Genomic DNA, 21,057 nt, shown 5'->3' with positions numbered 1-21,057 from the left:
ACGATGTTGTAAATAACATTTTCAGTTTCTATTTATAGTTACAATGTAACTTTTGGTTCAAATCAAGTGTATTTCTTATCTTGAATTATTTTTAGTCACTCTTATCTTCTAATTTGCAATATCTATTGTAAAATACAAGGCATATTAATTAAGTTCCTCCTTCGGGTGAGCATGCTGGTAATTGTACCTTGTCCTGGCATTTTAGACATATTTAGTCTAAATGCATGGCTGATTGATATCTTTTTATCATGTAGTTACATGGCTGGGCCAGGGAAGAAAGGAAAATGTCCTATGCGACCAACTCGAGGTGCTGAAATACCTAATGCAGCAGAAGCTAGAGAAAAAATAGGTGAACAGGTGATGAAAATTGACTTTGCTATGTACTTGTACCTTCACTTCTTTATACCATTGGTTTTAAACAATTAAGCATCTAAACCTGCTGTGTATTTCTTACTTCACTATAGCAAGTTGGTGGCCCAAAAGGTAGTCTGGCTAGCAATGCCAATAATGGTGCTGAATTCAGCCTATCTAGAAAGTCAGTTCAAATTCGCCTATTTGATGAGACTGAGGTTAGTTCTTACTTTTGGTAGTTGGCAATATTTGAAAAATACATTTCTAATGTGTAGTTGGCTGGATTTTAGGATCCTACTACCTCAAATGGTCGCAAAACTGCTACAGGATCATCAAGACATGAGTTGACAACTCCTACATCTATTGAGCAGCAAAATACTACTCCTACTTCAGTACAAGTCGGATCTAACCAGTCCATTGGTTGTGGAAGTGACCGGATTAATGAGAGCGATGATGTTCAACAGAATGATACCGGTATATGAGATTTACTTGTAATTTATATTACACAGCTAATTTCATTTCAGATTTTTCCACTCACATTCATAACTGTGAACTATGTTTTGGGTAGGTGGTATCAATGTAACTAGGAAAAGAGGATATACTCGCAATATTGCACTGTCCAAGGAAAAGAAGGCCGGCAAAAAGGTAAAAGTCCAGGTCTCTGAAGTTAGTGGAAGAGTAATTGGAGAAGGGGCACAACAGTACATCTCAGAGGCAAGTTGTGTCATTCGTAAATATGGCAAATGGAAAGCAGAAAAATGGTCCAAACTGGCCAGCTCTGATAGGGAAGGAATGCTAAAACTTGTTAATGTAAGTGAAATTGTTTTGAAGGCTTGTTTTTCTTCTTGACTTGGTAACAACTAGTTCTGCAACAGGACATTTATGCACTTTTTCTGACATTTACAATAAATTTTTCACTCATATTTCAGAATAGTTTTGCTTATGATGAAGGAGAACATGTTAAGCCAGCACTTCTTAAGCAGTTAAATACACAGTACAGAAGTCGACGATACAATTTTCACAAGATTTTCAAGAAATTTAGTACAAAAGAGGAAGCACTTGCAAATCGTCCACAATATGTTGAAGAATCTGATTGGATTTACCTTTGTGACTATTTCTGTAGTCTAAATTTTATGGTATAGACGCCGACTTTTGATCATTTACTATTGTTCTTTCTCATGCTTTTTGTGTGTTAAATTTTGATCACGGCTGAACTTGATAAGTGCAGAAGATAAGTGAGAGGAACAAGATCAATAGATCAAAGCAAAAAACTGCTCATACAGCTGGAACAAAATCCTTTCTTCGTCATAAAGCTGACCGGGTATTTGATTATCTTGAAGACATGTCTTTTGGATTGTTTAGGCAGGTTATTTAACTTCTTATTGTAACAGGAAGCACAAGAAGGGAGGGAAGTTGGACCAATAGAACTTTATGACATCACCCATTACAGCAAGAAGAAGAATGCAATGGTTGACGAAACATCTGCTATGAACTTAGTAAGAAAAATGGAATTGGTACTCTAATATTGTTGTACAACTCTTATGAAAGTCTAACTTCAGAATTTACCTTTGTGACAGAGCATGATGAAGGAGAAAAAGTTGGAATCTGAATCCAGTGGTGCAAATAGGACTGAAGAAGACATTTCCATTGAAGTAACTGGACGTGTAACCGGATACGTACATGGCCGTGGTCCCTCCAAAGCTGGAATAATTGCCCAAAAGCTTGCAGAGATAGATGATTTCAAGAAAAGAGCAGAACAAGCGGAGAAGCGCTCAGCTGAGTTGGAAATAACAATCCAATCTCAACAACAACTTATGGAGAAGCTTGTGAACCAGCAAAGTGAAATGCAGAACCAACAAAATGAAATGCAAAATCTCCTTAAATCTTTGAAAGCACAGCTGCAAGGCAACAAGTAAGACGATGAAGGCAGATCTGAACGAACTGATTGGTAAGCAATTTTCAACTATATATACTTGTCTAAATAGATATAATGGCTGCTATGGTTTAAAGTTAACATAAGTTATTGCAATTTAGTTATTGGTAGGTGACAATATTAACTTGTAATATCAAGTCTGAGGAGGGACATTTAAGAATTACTTCTGTCAACACAAGGTTCTAATCAAATGGTGTTTTGATCTTGGGAGTACATTTGTGGCTTTATCATAGCTTTGTTATCATGAAACAATAACATGACACAAAAAAAAAAAGCTTCAATAGTGTTTCTGTTTCATGATATTAATTTCAGGATCACAGAAGGGCTAAAGAATAGAGACTGTTTTGCAGTAGATAAATATGATAAATATAGGATCTCCTCTGTCCTGCACAAGGCAGAGTGTGTTTGGTCTGTGGTCTTGGCAGTTATAGAACATTATAGTTTTGCAAGGTTCGTAGTTGTTCCTGGGGCCAATTAATATTGAGTTCTCTGTGAACTTGTTGAGTGCCTACAATTATCAGCCACTTGGCATTTTCCTAAGTACCTATTAGTGTGTCCTTTGTGCACGTGTATGTTGGTGTGAGATGTGGGTCGTAGAATTGATGATCATGAGCAGAGATCATAGTATGAATGGGGCCCTTTGGTAAGCTGGCCTTAAAGAAATTTCTTAACGAATTTAATGATTGATTAGGGGTACCTAGGGAGAGGGAGTTGAGTAAAGAGGTTAATCTCTTTTGTTACAATCTTTTTGTCTTTTGGATGAATGGTTCAAATGGGATATATATCTGATCACATCATTTGTGAATTGTTAAAAGTCATAATATAATGAACTCTAGCTCTATGGCCATTGCATGGTACAACAATCTTGAATTTTGGTTCACTACGAGGATTATCATCTCTAGCTAGCCCTCTACATTGTTTGCATACATGGGATCGATGACCATACATCATTCAGCGGCTACCAAATAAAAGCCATCATGCTGATGGTGATTAATCATGTGCATCAAAGAAACAAGTTAAAACTATCCCAGGAACTTAAGGTAGATTAGTTCGCACCAAATCAAATCTTTCGATATAGGGGGCAAAGGTTATTTGAAGTGAGAGTGGTTAAAAATGTTCACCAAACCACAAGACTGTATCTAATGCGTCAGTCTTGATTTCAAAGATTTCTATGGTTGCTACTTCAAGCCTTCACATTTTCAATCCTAACAAGAATTTGAGAAATTACTTAGTTGACTTATTTAAAGAACGAGGTGATGGATTTAGAAGGACAGGTGCATTTCTCTGACTAAGGACTTTGTTTTCTTGGTTTCAGGATTGTAGTGGATGAAATCAGCTAACTCCCTTCCTTCCTCTCAAAACTTGGAAAATACTTTTTTGGATTTTGCCAAGTCTTATTTAGCCTTGAATCTGTGCATATTTGTTATATTACATGACTGAAGTTGATTGATAACAAAGATATTGCTTTGAGGCTAAAGAGCTAGGAAAGTGAATATGTCCCATCAACTTTAAGTGTCATACATCACGGAATGCCACTATCCCAAGAAAATGAAAAATGGAATGCTACTGCATATTTATCTCTTACATTGATGTATTTATCATATATTCATGATATTCAACTTTTGTTCTTTATTTAGCAATTAGAGACTGTTTTGCTTTTGTCACCTGATAACCTTACTAATAACTTTACTACTTTATTGCAGATACATTGCTCATTTTGGAGGTTTCGAAGAAGATTAGCAGTACGGCTGCTCAAAAACTGTGGTTATAGTGCTGTCTTAAGTTTAGAAAATGTTTTAGAAGCGCAGGATATGTTTTGGGACTTGGAATATGTTTTTTAGTGCAGCCTTGACTTATATGAGTAGTATTTGTTCTACTCAAACTTATGAAACTATTTGTACTATGATGTTGCACTTATTTATGACATTTGAATATTTAATATATTATTTTGGCATATTCTATTGTAACGGGTGCCTACATTTGTTATTTATTAAACATTGCTGATATTTTCATTTTTTAGATATTATTGTAGTAGGAAAGTCATGTGTAAGGTGTTGTAAATGAGTAGTATTTTTCTAGGCAGGATGTCTTTATTGACAATTGTTATTGTCACTCAATCAAAACTGTCTATTGATAAGGGATTGTTGCCACAGTTGATCAGGGGTTTATTGACAACAAAGTTGTCACTAATTCCCCTATGCCTTCACTTTCGTGCGTTCATGCATCACTGACAAGAGAAGGTGTTGTCACTAGATTTATAGCTTTTACTGATGACATATGTTGTCATTAAATTTTTCATTCAGTGACGACCTTAGAGTCGTCACTGTATACTCTCATTTTTTACTGACAACATAGATTGTCATAAAAAAGGTTCTATTTACTGACGACTTTAAAGTCGTCACTGTATTCTTTTACCGATGGAGATTCAGTGACGACCTTGCGACAACTGAAATGTTGTCAATAATGATCATCAGTGACGACTTTTTGATTATTTGTGACGAAAAGTAGTTATCACTGATGACCAAAATTCTTGTAGTCGATCGATCTCCTTGCCCCAATTTTCATTTGGTCAAGTTAGAAAGTTTGACTATTCCTCAAGACAACCCTCACAGAGTTACACTATTGAAGTATTCACTCACAAATAAAAACTTACAATGAACTTTACACCACCAAGACTACAATTTTTTTTTTAAAGTATTTTTTCACTAAAATCACTCTAGATCTTTTGTATCTTCAGTGTGCGAAAGTTGTTTGAAATTTCTGATCATGCATTATTTATATAAGATCAAAAAAGTGATTCATTAATGCTTCCAACGAATAGAAAGTAGCTGAACAGTCAATTAGCTGTTGGGGTATCGAATGTCTGGTAGTCTGGTTTCTTGCGTCCGACAGTAGGCAGTGAGTTTAAAAAAAAATTTTCAATTCTATCGGAGGTTCGGTGCTTACGTCCGAAAGCAGAAAATGAGTTAGAAAGAATATCTCAATTCTATTGAATGTCCGGTATTGTCTTTGCACTACAAGAAAATTGGTCTTCAGTGACAAGCCATTTTTGTCACAAAAAAAAAGTCGTCACTGATAACTTTTATTGACAACTTTCTAGTTGTCACAGAGTCGTCACTGAAGGCCCGCCGGTAAAAGTACATAGTGACGATTCTAAAAGTCGTCAGTGAATGGGACTGTTTTGTGACAACTGGTTTCGTCAATAATTATTGTACTTTTAGTGATGACATAGTATCTTGTCAATGATGTACAAAGCAATGTCGTCACTAAAACTAATTCATAGTTGTCATTGGTATAGACCAATTACTGACAACTTTTGTTGTCACTAAACACTTTTTAATTCTATAACAACAGGTTGTTATCAATGGAGAATTCTGATTCAGTGGCAACACTTTATCACCATGAATTTTGAAGATTTTCCTGCTACAATTATATCTAAAAATGAAAAATAATATATCTTGCATGCCATTAAAAAACAAATAAAAGTTGTAATTGCATTAGAAGCTGCATGCCAATATACCACAAATTATCTCCAAATGTCATATAAGTTTTACATCGCAAAATAAATGTTTCTATAAGGGGTCTAGCATCCCAAATTTTACATCAAATTGAGGTCATTTTACAAAAGACTACTGAAATAAAGAAATAGAAAACTTGTAAGTGAGCTGCATGAACAAAAGACATGTTCATCTCCAATGTCGGTCAGTCAAAGGCATGGACTCTAGTGTTGGAAATTTCAATAATATTCATTGATCTTCCAAAAGTTTGAATGAACAGCCATTTTCTGCATTAAGGAAGAAAAATAAGTTGTAAATATGGAGACGAGCAAAACATCAAAGTAAAAGTAACTTTGATTAGCTTATCTACCCAAAAATGTAGTTGATTCACATGAACATAACAAATTAAGTACATAATAAATCATTGTTAATCAATTGGCTGTGTACATAGCTTCAATTCAAGTAAAGTTCATTGCAAACGGCTATTGAAACAATATAGTATTGGCAAAAGTTGTGAGAACCCGAGAAATTAAGTGTACACCCTAAAATATTTTCTTTTATTTACTGTGATATTAGAAAAAATTTTTACAAATTAAATAAATATATGACGTATATATCGTAAATTGTGTTAATTGCAAATATTACTAGGCACGTAACATACATTAGAAGTTTAACTAGAACATGTCGAATAAGTATTTCTTAAAACTAAATATGTCAAAATCGACTAGATTAACGTAAAAAATTTTCCATGAAAATACAAATGAAGTTAGGAATTCATACATGAAATCATAAAAATTTTAGGCCTTGGAGAGCAATTAAACTACAACTAAAAGACCAAACAAACCTTAAAATCCTAGACTAACTACCATGCGGTCATTTTGAGTTATCAGAATGTAGAAACCACGAGAGAAAAGAATGCATTTTATTGAACCGAACACAAACACCTAATAGAAGCTAAGCGGTGAAGTGTGGAAGTTAGCTGAATTTGGGGCGGTGAGTGAAGATAAAAAAAAAACAATGGAAACAGCTACTAAAGCTGCTAGTAGAAGTGGTGCATTAAGAAATGAATAAAGGTCGGTTTAGGCAGTAGAACCGAGGGAATGCGCCTTATAACCTCCTGTCTACCACTTCCCACCAAAAAGAAGTAATCTGAGCTTTCCTAAACACTAAGGCCGAGAGATAAACAAGAGAGAGAGCTAAGGGAGTGGAGGAAAATTGTCTTCCTGAGGGAAAGATTTGAGAAAGAGAGAAAACAAAGCTTCTGCTTCTACTTCAACCAAGAGAGGAAACCAGAGTCCAACTCCATTTGCAGCCAAAAAGACACCAGAAATTCTCATTCTTTTCCAGCCGAGGAGAAGGTTGAGGGGTGAACTGATCTACGCTTGAAGTGTCGGGTAGAAAAGACCAGATAATATAGCTAAAACACCATCACCTTCTACTTATATATTCTAGACGAATTCTGATGCATGGAAGAGTTGAGGTTGGACCGAAGTAAAGCTAGGTAGTAAAGCTAGTTTCTTTCCTAGAAACTTATCAGCTTGGACCGAAGTAGTGTAAAGGCAGTTCCTTTCAATTTTCTTGCCTGATCAAGTGTAAATGAACTGAACTCAGGAAGTATGTTAGCATGTTCACTATCTGGAGTTGCATGTGAAATTTAGAGTGGGCAAAAAATCTGCTTTTAATGGCTGGAACTTGGGTAGTAAACCGCACCACTGTTACAATACTTTCTAGCTTAACCGATGGAATTCTTGGTATAAAGTTGCTGGAAAACGTTGATGGACACTTATTGTTTGTTGTACATCAGGTTTGCAGGCTGATGCAGGCTGCTATGCATCAGGTTTTGCAGCTTGACGCAGACCTGAGTTTCATTCAACTCTCCTCCTAAATATTTAGGTTCATTGACTCCATCTAAATATTTAGGATCTAGGTAATTCTTAATTGACATCCAGCTCCTATCCATGTTTATGCAGTCCTTTATCCCAACATCAAGAATAAGAACATGCAATATTATACCGAAGACAGAGCACTATGTATGGAAACTTAAATTTGCCAAATACCAACAATGAAAACCCAATCAAATAAAACACATTTTCACTAAAGTCCATGTCAGGAACAAATAACAACAATTCATTAAAAACAAGATAGATTATGTACCATTACAAAAGATGCAAAAGAAAGCTCCAATTAATTTAAGCCATTCCTAAAATTATACATCTTAAACTATACAACATCAAATCCCAAGTCTGGAAAAGAATAACCGAAACAGATTTCTAGTCGTGAACAACCCCTCCATATGACACATACCCAGCCTACTCAATCATATTCAATTTGAGGATGAAAAAAACTGGGTCAAATCAAGCACATAACATCCTATCTATTCCTGTTCTGCGTACCCATACAAAAGCCCCAATTAGCTTGTTAGATAAACTAAACCAACCCCAAAAACTAGTAGCAAAACACATCTAATTTAATGTTTTCTAAGTTTGTTGGATAGGTTTGTCTAATGAGGGAAAGAAGCAAAAAGTGTGATCAATATTTTACACTACCAACGACAACAACCAGAATGGCGTCCTTTAACCACAATATAGCAAGTTGTCACAATTTAGAAGATTATTAATAATGAAACATGACATGAGATATATTAAGTTGTAATGCAGTTACAAGTAGATCTTACAAACCATTTCCATTGTCATGAAGATCCTTGCTCTCATTAGGTGTATTATTTCCACCAACGGACTGGTTAGATACAACCTGCTGCAGTGGGAGGCTCATATGTTTGCATCTCAACAGATGTAGGAGATGCCAATCCATCCCTTGATGATGCTGCAGCAATTTTTTGACTAGCTGATGCAGCATGAACCCATATATTCTAGCCATGTATACAAAGACATAATCAGTATAAGTAGTTAAATGACAACCTCCTACTGAGACACCGAACCCAAGTCAGCAACTTCAAGCATAGAAAAAAAAATACAAATCATAGGACAAACAATTTAAGGTTTTGGAGTCTAATTCACATCAAATTGTACATATGTAGATGGATCTAATAAGGCCTGAAACTATGAATTTAAATAGAACATTATAACTCAAAAGTTAAGGATAGTCAAGCATAGTCGTTACAATCAAGCATAGTCAAGCGTAATCTGTGTTTCAGCTAATTAGTGGTAAATGATTTTTAACAACCAGGGATGACTATGTTCCAGAGATCATTTTAGCTAATCAAAAGTAATCTATGCTCCAAAGATGACTTTTTAACAAGCAAAAAATACAACAGTAAGACAGTAACAGGATTAAATGAGACAAAATAGACCATACAAGATGCTGGACAGATTGCAGAATACTTGAACAAAACATTTGACCTTCTTTGGGGGCATTTCTACTTGCAAAATTTGAAGTGTCTTATTCTTTAAAACTCTCTTATTTCCCTCTTCCAACATCTATAACTAAATTCGTAATCCTTCCACTAAATTTTATAAACCCCAGACCTGCAAAACACCTTTCTCTCTATATCAAACAAATCCTCCCAAAAGGTATCCCCTAAACAAAAAACAAACTCAAATCAAACACCTGGTGGACTAAACATAACGCCAGAAATGCTGGCCAACTACTCACCAATGTGTCGATTCTTGGGCTTACGGTAATTTTCTTCAATGTGGTTGATAATTATCAAACTAGTAGTTCGGAGCTTTAGAACAATGGGGACGTTGTAGTTTTGGGCTAAATATACCCCAAAAACATACCTACCAAGAATGAAAAATAGTCCTAATTAATCCTATTCCTGTATTTTTTTTTCAAGTTCTTAGTGTCTATGGGCTTTTCAGTAATCTGGAGAATTGAGGATGGAAGCTCTAATACATGGAAGAACTAATGCAACGGAGAAGGAGATTATTGCACCCACAACTTAAATCTTTCTATGAGATTATTGAACCCACAACTCAAACAATCTAAAAGAAAAAAAATTAGGGCAACGTAATTGGGGGAAAAATAAGAAAAACAAGGAGAGATATGAGAGGACTTACCATAGAGTTAGGGGAGAATGAATCGATTTCAGCTTGGGGAATCCATATTTGGTCGAGAGTTTATGGAAAATGGAGAGTGTTTTCTCTTCTTTGAGAGATGTGAGATAGAAAAGTGAAGAGTCAGAGTGGGGAGTTTGGGAAAAGGAACGGTGGCTTGTATCTCTCTGGAGAGTACTATGAGTTAAAGAGTGCTTCTTTCTCCCAATTTTCAACAAAAGAGTCCCCGCCAACATTTTTACTATTTTGTCGTCACAAAATTTCGGTACTAGTTAATTCAATCAATTTTGTAACTTTAACTTTTATTTGAATTTACTAACATATTAAATTTTTTGAAAATAATTTACTAATGTATTATTAACCATTTGTTGTTAACCATACTGTCTCAAAAATTATTAACCATACTGTGTCAAAATTGTAATTGGTAGAAATTTTAAATAGAGCATATTCAATTAACAAACCACATTTTAAATAGCGCACATTCAAGTAACATTCAATACAAAACTTCACTATTTATCCATTATCTTTAAATAAGAAAAAAAATGCACAATTAAACTAATACATAAAGTGTATTATGTAATTAAGTATGGAGTTTGGGATTTATCCACTACGAGAGCTAGTTCAATTTGAAAACTCTTATTTATATTCATATCAAATTAACTAATAATCATTCTAAGTTAAGTAGTCATAAGTTTATTTACACTAATGAATTTTTTATTTTTTAATTATTTTTATTCTAATGAAATTATTACATATACAAGGCAATTAAACTAATAAGGAGGCTCATAAGTATATAACAGTTAAAAAGCATTAAAGAACACATAATGATTACAAAAAATTAGGAGTAATAGTTGCAAAAAGCAATCAATATTTTAAATCAAACAGTGACAAGACTAGGTTGTCACTAACGGCTATACAGTGTTATCAGTGACAACAACTGCAAAGTTTTCAAAGAAAGTGCTATTAATACTGACAACTTTTAGAAAGTTGTCACTGTTGCAGTTCCTGCTCTCTTCATGGCTCCTGACGGGAATTGAATTGTGACGACAATGCAAGGTCGTCACTGATGTGTTGGCTCTCTTGACTCAATTGTGACAACTTTCTGTATTGTGGTTAAAGGACCTCATTCTGTGACAATTTTTTTTCGTCACTGAGAAATGTTGTCACTAATGACCAAATTTCTTGTAGTGCCAATTGTGAGCGTCCGACAGCTTTCGTCGAGTTTGAAGGATCTTATCGGACGTCCGATGTTTGCGTCCGATCGAGATCAGTGAGCTAGGGAGAATGTCTTATTTCCTTCGGACATCCGGTGATGGAGTTTTTCATGTGTCCGAAGTTGCGCAATAATTATCGGACGTCCGATCCTGTTTTCACAAGCGTACGATAGCTTTCAGCAATCTTTATTTCTTTCAATTGTGTTTGATCTTTGAATCTGATTTGCATCATAATTGAAAGTGTATTTTGGAGAGATATTAATATCATCCATTTATTTTGTAAACATCAAAAAATAGGATCTAAGATCAACCATTCTCAATAAAACTCACGCTTTTATAGCATTAAAAGGGCATTCGAAGAAGTCGTGGACGTTCGTTTTCGGCCATCAGACATTCAGCATCCTATTCTTCTATTCCTTTTAAAACGCCAGAAGAACAATACAAGTACGGTTCAAAACCGGACCCTAATACAGATCCATATTCGGGTCGAAAACACCCGTACAGAAATGTAATTTTAAATTCTAAAACCAGGGGCATAATAGTCACTACGAAAAACTAGCGTCCTAGACTTCAAAAATATCTGGTGATTTCCAGAGTATTCTCTGGTAATTTCGACAAAACTACCCGACACTTATAATGAATTTTCAAATCGTCGTTCGTACCCCCTATAAATAGCACTCCCCATATCTTTCCTTCACATCATATTCGTGTTGGATAAGAAAACAATTTCGCGAAGAAAGGAGAAAGAGAAATTCAGAAAAGTCGCAAATTCTTGGAGGAGGTGAAGAAGAAGAAGAAGAAGGAAATGGAAGGGTTTACGTCGTTCTTTGACTCGCAATCGGCGTCGAGAAGTGGTTGGAGCTACGAATCTCTGAAGAACTTCCGGCAGATCTCTCCCGTCGTTCAAAATCATCTCAAGCAGGTTTCGTAATTTTCTCCTCTTTTTTTTTTGTTAAATTTTTATCTCGTTAATTTTCTTGTATTTAGTTTGACAACTTGAAATTGATTATGACTTATTGTGATTTTCTTACTGTTTGCTAGAAACCGTTTTATAGCCTGTTAATTTTTACTCAACTGAGAAGGAGCGCGAAGAATTTTGAATTTGCGGGAGAGAAGGGATAGAAAGATTGTTCAGATTAATGAATTGAAGAAGAGGTTGAAAGTTGTGGTTTTGATTTGTGGACTTTGTTGTTTTGCCATTATTGTGTATTTTGTTTATTCTTTTTTTTTTTTTTGTTTGGAAGAGATTATAATTTATTGGAGAAAAATCTATGTAGAGATCTTTAGGTAGTTGAATTGTGGACGATTTTGAGCTTCGTGGTAAGGTGTGGAATTTATTGTTTTATTGTATGACTTGATCATGTTTTCTATTAAATGTTTTTTGCTTTCTATTTTTGTTATATAGTATATTCGTTTTCATTTTTTTCCCCTAACTTTTTACTTTTTTTTTTTTTTTTAAGACGTTCTTAATCATTTTGTTATTTTTTTTATTGTTTCAAGATGTTCTCTCTGTAATTGGTAACACCAAAGCTATAGATTAGGATAGAAATATCAATACTTGGCTATAGTTTTCATTCCTATAGTTGTAGTTGCTTTTGTCATTATCGTGATTCAAAGTCTTTTCTAATGTAAGAGAAGGCTTCGTTGATGCCAACCATGGACTTTTACCAGTATATTAAGATCACCAAGGAATCAAGATTATGTGATTTTCCCCTTTTTTTCCACCGGGATTGTAAGAAGGGGGGTTAAGGGTAAAGAGGGAGGCCTTGCCAATTTTGCTAGACCTAGAGTGTTGTGCAGTACTAAAACGTTCTTTTATAAACATTATTGATTATTGATAGTGTGATTTGCACCATTTTATATTACTAAGTGCTTAATGTTAACATAATTGATTGTGTAATAAGTATCATTTTATGTCTATTTACTAGTTAAGCGTGCTTGAGGTTTCATTGTGTTTGTTTAAGGGACATTGATTTCTTTTTTACATTTGTTTGATTAACTTCCATCACCTCTCACACTTTCTATCAGAATTTTTTTTTTGTTTATTGGATCATTGTTGTAATGCATGAAAACAGGTGATCCAGCTTGTTTCGTCTATATCTATTAATGAAAATAAGCATTTTGTAAATTAAATTTGCTGCTTGTTTCAGGTTTATCTCACACTATGTTGTGCACTGGTAGCATCAGCTGTTGGTGCTTATCTTCACATACTCTGGAACATTGGAGGCTTCCTGACCACTGTTGGATGCATGGGATCCATGATGTGGTTACTTTCCACCCCTCCCTTTGAGGAGGTATAATCTTTACTCTCAGTCTTATTGTCCTGCTGATATCTGGTTGATATTGGTTTTCTTTTTTTTTTTTTTAATCTTGATTACCAATTTGTTGATTTTTTGCCTGTTTGCCTTTTTTATGAGAGCAGCATAAAAGGCTTTCACTGTTGATGGCAGCTGCAGCTTTTGAAGGGGCTTCCATTGGTCCTCTGATTGAGTTGGCTATTAGCTTTGACCCTAGGTATGTGTTCTCTATTGATGTGTTTTTGCATGTATGCATTTTGCTTTTGTGCAATTTTGTAGTGATGAATTTAGCAGGTCAGGGTCGATGTCCCCTTTGCTTTGTATGGGAGTAAGATTTGGTTCTGGTTTATAGCCTAACCAAGTCTACTTATGAGATCAAATCTTGTTGATGAGAGATTCCACTGGGGGTGGTACTTCGGCAACCGAAAAAAAAATTATTTGTGGCTAATATACCAATTAAATCAATTGTCTGTTAGGCAGTTATTCTGGACCCTGTTAGGAAAGGACATCTTATGTGAACCTGCTTGAGGCCCTTTTTCATTGCTTACGAATTTTATTTTTAAGGTGAAATGTTGTATCATTTTTAGATCCTTTATTCTTTTTCTGTGTCCCAAGTGACAATCTGTGTTCAGTCTGGGAGGCAAGTGTTATGGATGTGTTTTAGACTTTATTTTGTTTGGATGTGTGATTCATGTGAGTTGCTGGCTTATTTAGCAAAGCTTGGTGTGTTGTTAATACTTTGGAAGGAACACTGTATGGCCATTTCTTTTCCTCCTAGCAAGTTAGCTGTTTTGAGGAACTACTTCTGACAATGTTCTTGGATGTTGCAGCATCTTGGTAAGTGCAGTTATTGGTTGTGCTATTGCCTTTGGTTGTTTCTCAGCAGCTGCTATGTTGGCAAGGCGCAGGGAATATCTGTATCTTGCAGGCCTTCTTTCTTCTGGTGTTTCCATTCTTTTCTGGCTGCACTTTGCATCCTCCATCTTTGGAGGGTCTTTGGCACTTTTCAAGTTTGAGGTACTGGTTTGGTGTCTGATCTAGTGTTCCACCTGTTTGGTGTTTCATCCTGTTCTGGATGATTGACCTCATAATTATTTCTGATCTTTGTTTGCAGCTATATTTTGGGCTACTAGTGTTTGTGGGCTATATAGTAGTGGACACCCAGGATATCATTGAGAAGGCGCACTACGGTGATCTGGACTATGTGAAGCACTCTCTTACCCTTTTTGTAGACTTTGTTGCTGTCTTTGTGCGGGTTCTTATAATAATGGTAATCTCTCTCTCTCTCCCTGTATATTTGTTGACTGATTAATTTTACTGTTTGTTTATTTTGTTGAGATGTGGCTGATTAATTTTTATTACTTTGTTTATTTTGTTCATCTTCTACTTGGCTCTGCTTTGATGATTGGACTATTTATGTTTATTTTGTAGTTGAAAAACGCATCAGAGAAGGAAGAGAAGAAGAGGAAAAGGAGACACTAACTACTCCAAAATGGCTCAAGAGGAAGGACATTGTTTAACAGTCAATCAGATGATCTCTTTCTTTTTCTTTTCTTTTTTTTTTTCCCTGTTTTGAGAGTTGTTTCCTGTGTGGGTCAACTGATGTTGAATAGTCCTAGCCTGGTAGGCTTGCGCAAGTGCTCGCTGTTGTGGTAAATATTGGGATGTTTAGTGTCAAGTGCCAGTTGTTGGACAGTGTTTATTGCTTACCTAAAGAATTGAGTAAAAACTTTTAACCAGTGAATTCCTTCCATTTCGTCCGATCTTTTGCATCAGCTTGATTGGTAAGAGTATATTGTTTGTAATGTGCCATGATTTTCGTGAAAACAATTTGTGCGTCATTACATCTGATGATACTGGGGCCCCTTTAACTTAAAATGCAGAATTGAGGTGAGGCCGAAGTATGGCATATATCAGGTCCAAAATCTTGTGGACACTGGCCTTTGATTCTTGAATGATGCGACCGCGGGGATGTTTATTTTGTTACATTCAAACTATATTCTTGGATGGAGATTCGCAGGGCATCATATGATGCGATGGCAGCTCCTACATTCTACGCGCAGGTGTCTGCTTTTGCCTAATCTTCTGGCCCCCCCCCCCCCCCCGGTGGGGGGGGCGGTTGGAAAGAATTCTAAGATCACCCTTTATTTGGATCTTTGTATGGTCGCTTTACGGCTTAACCTTCAACGGTGGTAAATTAGTATGTTGCCAATGCTGCGTGTGCGAGCCGGCATCTTTGTTAGATTATTTTCTGTTTAACACTTTACATTAGAGATCGCTTGTCTGCTCATTCAATGCTCAAAGTTTTGATTGATGGATCAGAGTATTAATGAGGTGACCGCATGATCCCATAAAAGAGGCAGGCAACACAAATTACATAAAAGAGGCTAACACAAAGTCGGCCCGTTGAATATGTCACTGTTAACAATTCCCGGAACGAGTTTTTGGGTTGTAGCCAACTTCATCCCAAAAGGGGGTATAAGCTTGAATCCGGGGAGCGTGCTGCAACGTGTTGACTTTCTTTACCTGTAATTTTTGTGCCATTTGGGGGGAGATTTCTGAGACTCTGGTTGACCGGTAAACCAAAAGCCAGAGGTACTCATGGTCTTGGCGTTATGAGCCCTTGGGTTTGGCTTGTACAATACATACACGGTATCATTATTGTAAGGAAGAAAAAGGATAGTCGCAGAGTGGTGGCTGGGGCGGTGGGGGTCGCGATCAACGTTTAGCAGCTAAGAAACTTTTCGAAGCTTGCACCTATTTAATTATCTTCTAGGATTATTATTGTGTTGCGGCTAATTTCACTTTTTTGCAATTAATTATATGTCTATTCAGGTGTCACCTTAATGATTTGAGATTTAAGTTAGTGTTTATATCCTGAAATCAGAGAAGTGTACAAATTATGAAAACTTTCCTCAATGTCTAAACTGCTATGAAAAAATTGGAAACTGGTAATAAAAGCTAGTAACAACCTTTGTACGCTCTTCCGTTGAGATATAATAAGAATGAAATATATGCTAGAAGCGGTGACTTATGAATGTCGCATTATGTAGTGCATTGACTCGTTCTTGCTGGCATAGACATACCATTCCTCTTCTTGTCCCCAAGCAAAAGCAGAAGAACATTTCAAGAAACAAAAAAAGAACATTTCAAAAAGCAGCACGGGTCTACCTTTTGCACACCAATGGCTTTCATCAATTCACAAAGGCCACAAAGATGCCAGATTTTGGAAACTTTTCCTTCTGGGATTAGCCAATAATCAAAGATGACATAAAGAATATGACTAGCAAAGCATTTGTAAACAAGTCCGAAAGGCTTAATGATACTCGAATTCAACATCCTCAACCGTGTGTAAAGCTCACACAGTATGCGCAAAGCAGAAATCACGAGCACAATACTAATTTAACTAGAATCCACAACTTTGCTCGAGTAGTGAGTATTTAACATCGGTTCCTTTCTTTCATGCACTTGTCCTTTAACTAATATTTAAGTGTTTTGAAAAGGTATCCATTATTTGGTTAATAATCCTTGCCATTTTCTACATTCCTACCATTCAAGCAGGGATTGGTGGGAGACATTTTCTACATCTTCTACATTCCTACCTTTCCTATCCAATATTTGATTAGGGAAAAATAAGCTAGCTGGAATAGAGAATATTAGATACATCATATGCGCTACGTTATTCAATAAATTAAAAACAAGTTACAGCGTTGTTTTTATGTGCTGCACTAACACCAAATAGAAGTTATGAAATATTTTATAATTGTGACATGATGTACTAGTAGGGGTGGCAATGGGGCGGGATTGGGGCAGGGGATCCGTTGTCAAATAACGCCCCTTGCCCCCTGCTCCTGTCCCGTTTTCCCTATGGGGGAAATCAACTTATTATAAATGTTCACTTACAATAATAGAATTGTAAACAACGCTAAATAAGATTAAAAAACTGTCCAGATGGAAATAAAGTACAACAAGTTAAGTTACGTTCAGTGCGGAGAAAGGGAACCGATCAAAATAAAAAAGGGTTTGGAATTGAATAGTTTACTCTTTTGGAGGAGGGCGTTGGAAACAAATCAACAATAGTCCAAGAAATTTCTTCAGTTGTTGCAGCAGTGTGGCCGTTGGCACTAACTAGCATTGTACTTGTAAGTAAGGGTGCAACTTTGAAAAATTTAGGGTTATATTATATATATATATATATATTATTTATTTATTTATTGTATGCGGGGGACGAGACATGTGTACGTATGTTGCCCCACCCCCGCCCCGTTTTAAGACGGGGGGAAATTGTTTGCCCCCGCCCCATCCCCCGTCCCATTTCTACCCCCACCCCCATTGCCATCCTTATTTACTAGCATCCATGTCAGAAATAGTATAATGCAATCATTCGTTATATGAAATTCACCAAAGGGAAATGACCCATCGCCATTATTTAACGATGAATTATTGATTCGAGTCACACAGTTAATGTACATAATTTACCCAGTCTCCTCTCCTTACCTTGCTTGGTTCTTTTTTTTTGACATAAAACTTGATGTTACAAAATTTTGATGCATGCACGTTCTTATTGTTAAAATATCATTTTTTTTGCCGGATATGATAGATTCCATTACACACTTACTCCTCTATATTAGGAGGAGGGGGGGACACAAAGGGGTCAAGGAGAAAATTCGGAAAAAATGAACCACTATCAATTTAGTCGGATGCTTATTTATGAATTTTCTAAAATACAGGTCAAGGGATTATCAATTGAGTGACCAAAAATTTGGAGTCAAGGTGCAATGAATGTGGTGCAAATCTAAGCAGTGCTGCTGATTGGGTTTGGCTGAAGTAGGTGACAAATTTCTGGCTTGAGTTTTAACTTTGGCAGCTTGGCCTAGCCATCAAGCCATACTCTATCTAACTAATACCACAAGAAGAATGCATCTTCCACGTCAATGTGGCCATCAGCCATGCTCCAAGTGTCATCGAGTCACTGTCTATTGCGGTGTGGTTTCAGGGCATTGGTTTTAATACCCCTTAATGGAGATGGACCTCCCAACCAAAAATTATATACATGTAGCAATATTTGTTTTCCATTCACGAGCCCACTTGGAAATGTAGAGAAATTGCAACTTTTGGTCACATGTTTTGGGTCAGTCCCGACCTGCCCCCTTGGGATTGTGCTAGATTTTTCAAAGTCCTGTGTATATTTGTTATTAATTTATTATTATTAATACTATTTTAAATTCTTGTTTATGCCTATCATGTTGATTTATATGATTTTTGTTATGTGCACTACAAAAAAAATGCCAAAATTGTCATTTTCTTCTCATTAGTTTTTTTTTGGCTCAATTATACATCAAGTTGAAGTCTACTAAGTTGAATTAAAGAGCCAATATGTGAATCTCAAATTAACATATATATTTCAAAGATGGTTTTTATTCTGTTCTTAACTTAGTGGGGGATGTTGGTTTGCTTTATGTTTTCGGGTACATAATTAGATAAAGTCTTGCTGATATGATGGGATTCCATTTCCGCTTAAAGTAAGTTTTAAAAGACTCGATTCCACTAATGCTTTGGGAAAAAAAATCATGTCGAAAGAATGACAAAATATTCAACCTTGCCTGATTATTTTGCTATGTACCTCTTCCAATTTTTTTTTTTCAGACTTTTGAAGTTAGTTAATTAAACTTAATCTCAGATTTAACCTCAAAAGCCGGCAACTCTTGAGGCAAACATGAGGACTTAACTACCCAACCCCGAAGAAACAATGTGGGACTATGGGAAAGTTAGTAGGACAGTCTTTACAAGACCTTAAAAAAGAATCCATTACCTCAGATACCTCCTCTGCGTCTTTGGTTTTTTTTTTTTTTCAGACTTTTGAATACTTCTTCCAATTGATATCCACACATTTGCTTCGCTTGTCAAATCGCTAATTTTTCAACTTTCTACTTTTAAAATCACTAATATGTTAGGTCAAACGGTGAGTTTTTTTTCCCCCTTAAATTAAATCACAAACATAATTGATTGTTGACTATTGAGAACGAGTTACTATTTTATTTTGCAAGAACAATTCTCGTTTACTGAAGCAATCAGTTGTCAATATCGGAGGACAAGGAGTTATTACTACCTAGGGTATTTTCCTACCGGTAAAAAATCAATATTCAACTAAAAATCGTTTTATTAATTCGTTTGAATTAGCTGTTTTTGGAGGTGTTTTTGAAAAATTTTACTGTAACAAAGTTTTAGAATATATTTTGAGATATTTAAGAGTGGTAGAGTTTTTAGAATATATTTTGAGATAATTTTTAAACATTAAAAAAATTAGACTACTTTTTAGAGTATTTTTTAAAAATTTTTTGAAAAACTGATGAATCCAAACAGATCTATATCTGTTGAAAAGACAGTTTACTCCTACAACTCTTTATTAGATTCCCTCTTCACTCCTCATTCCAAAAACATATTTTGGTTAATAACAGCCAGGCAACCCTTCATCTGAAAAGTTAGGATGTTTACGTCCCAAAAAGGTGCGAAACCAAATTTGAATTCACATAAACAGTAGGAGCGAAAGAAAAGAAAATTAATGAGACCATTTTCTTTTCAAAGGGCAATAGCAAACACAATCATGAATGGTGCGAGTTCCACATCAAATGTTGAGGACTTTCTCTCCCTATGTGCCTCTATTTTTCTTGTTAGCATAATTCTAGAATATAGTGGATATATATATGTATATATCCAAGAATGTGTAACAATGATAAAGACAGCACCCATGAGATGATCCACTATTTACACACTAGTGTATAATTTACTGGTCATGCAAGTTAACAAAATGACCATGCATCCTGCCAAAATTAGACTAGTAGATAGATTTAAAACACCTCATACTTGGGCAGAGATCCCACAAACCGAAATTTGGTACGTGTAATTCTATGATAATATCGACATTTTGTCATTTCTGAATCATGACTACATACTTTGCGTTTCTCACACAGCAATCAATTCGGCCATTAGTAGTATGGCACATATGCAATCCACAGCAGAGTGGCGGATAGGATTCGAGTGTGTTCACATCCAATAGTATGCTTAAGAGCTCACAGATTAAGATCAATGATCTTTTTTTAAAAAAAAAAAAATTTTTTTGTTAAAGATGACCAATAATAATTTTTCACTTGCTCTCTGTTGATGACTTGAATCCGTGATCTTACTAACTAGGTTGCGTTTTATTATCAAATCGGTGATTGCTTACTTGCTAAGTATGCAAGTGATTTATCATTGGGCAAGAACAAGAAAACTTTTCTTCAGGGACGTATAATAAAACGAGACGTAGTATTGCATGAATCAAAATATCTTGTTACTTTTCAACTTTTTTTTTCATTCAATGTGTATAAAATATCTTCCATTTTGAACCCAAAGAGAATAAACAAGAAATCAGTTTGATTTAACATGGCATTGAAACTAAGCTTGGTCCAATGATCAAGAAAACTGCCGTAGGAGTGTAGGAATTGCAATTTTCATTTTCGTCTAATTACCTCAACTCGTGTGGGCAAACCCATCTTTTTTTGGGAAAATTGAAGAATCTTCTATCAAGAAATTTACATCATATCATTTATATCCCACAATGTGTTAGGCCGTACTAGTTCAATTATTGAATACATTAACACAAGGTTTGGTGATTAAAGGATGACTTATGAAAAGTGCAGTAAAGAAAATTTTAACAACATTAAATTGCGCTAAATTGTAATGGCAGTAATTTATTTACGGACTGTGATT

General features: G+C 35.5%; 1 protein-coding gene and 1 long non-coding RNA gene across 2 annotated transcripts; one reads left to right on the top strand and one right to left on the bottom strand.

Moving 5' to 3' along the window:
• Positions 1-5,752: 5,752 nt before the first annotated feature.
• Positions 5,753-9,980, bottom strand: LOC140013837 (uncharacterized). Its single transcript, XR_011820652.1, has 3 exons — positions 9,801-9,980; positions 8,460-8,650; positions 5,753-6,068 (listed from the first exon to the last, which is right to left on the bottom strand). It is a non-coding gene; the product is annotated as an uncharacterized lncRNA (long non-coding RNA).
• A 1,718-nt stretch (positions 9,981-11,698) lies between these two features.
• Positions 11,699-15,061, top strand: LOC113704176 (bax inhibitor 1). Its single transcript, XM_027225894.2, has 6 exons — positions 11,699-11,933; positions 13,162-13,305; positions 13,434-13,525; positions 14,139-14,325; positions 14,423-14,578; positions 14,740-15,061. Exons 1-6 carry the CDS (start codon positions 11,817-11,819, stop codon positions 14,788-14,790), a joined length of 747 nt encoding a protein of 248 aa, XP_027081695.1. The 5' UTR covers positions 11,699-11,816; the 3' UTR covers positions 14,791-15,061.
• The last annotated feature ends 5,996 nt before the right edge of the window (positions 15,062-21,057 follow it).

The sequence above is a fragment of the Coffea arabica genome, chromosome 8c (assembly GCF_036785885.1).
Source record: "Coffea arabica cultivar ET-39 chromosome 8c, Coffea Arabica ET-39 HiFi, whole genome shotgun sequence".
In the NCBI taxonomy this organism is placed as follows: Eukaryota; Viridiplantae; Streptophyta; class Magnoliopsida; order Gentianales; family Rubiaceae; genus Coffea; species Coffea arabica.
This window is presented reverse-complemented; position numbering and strand designations above follow the sequence as displayed.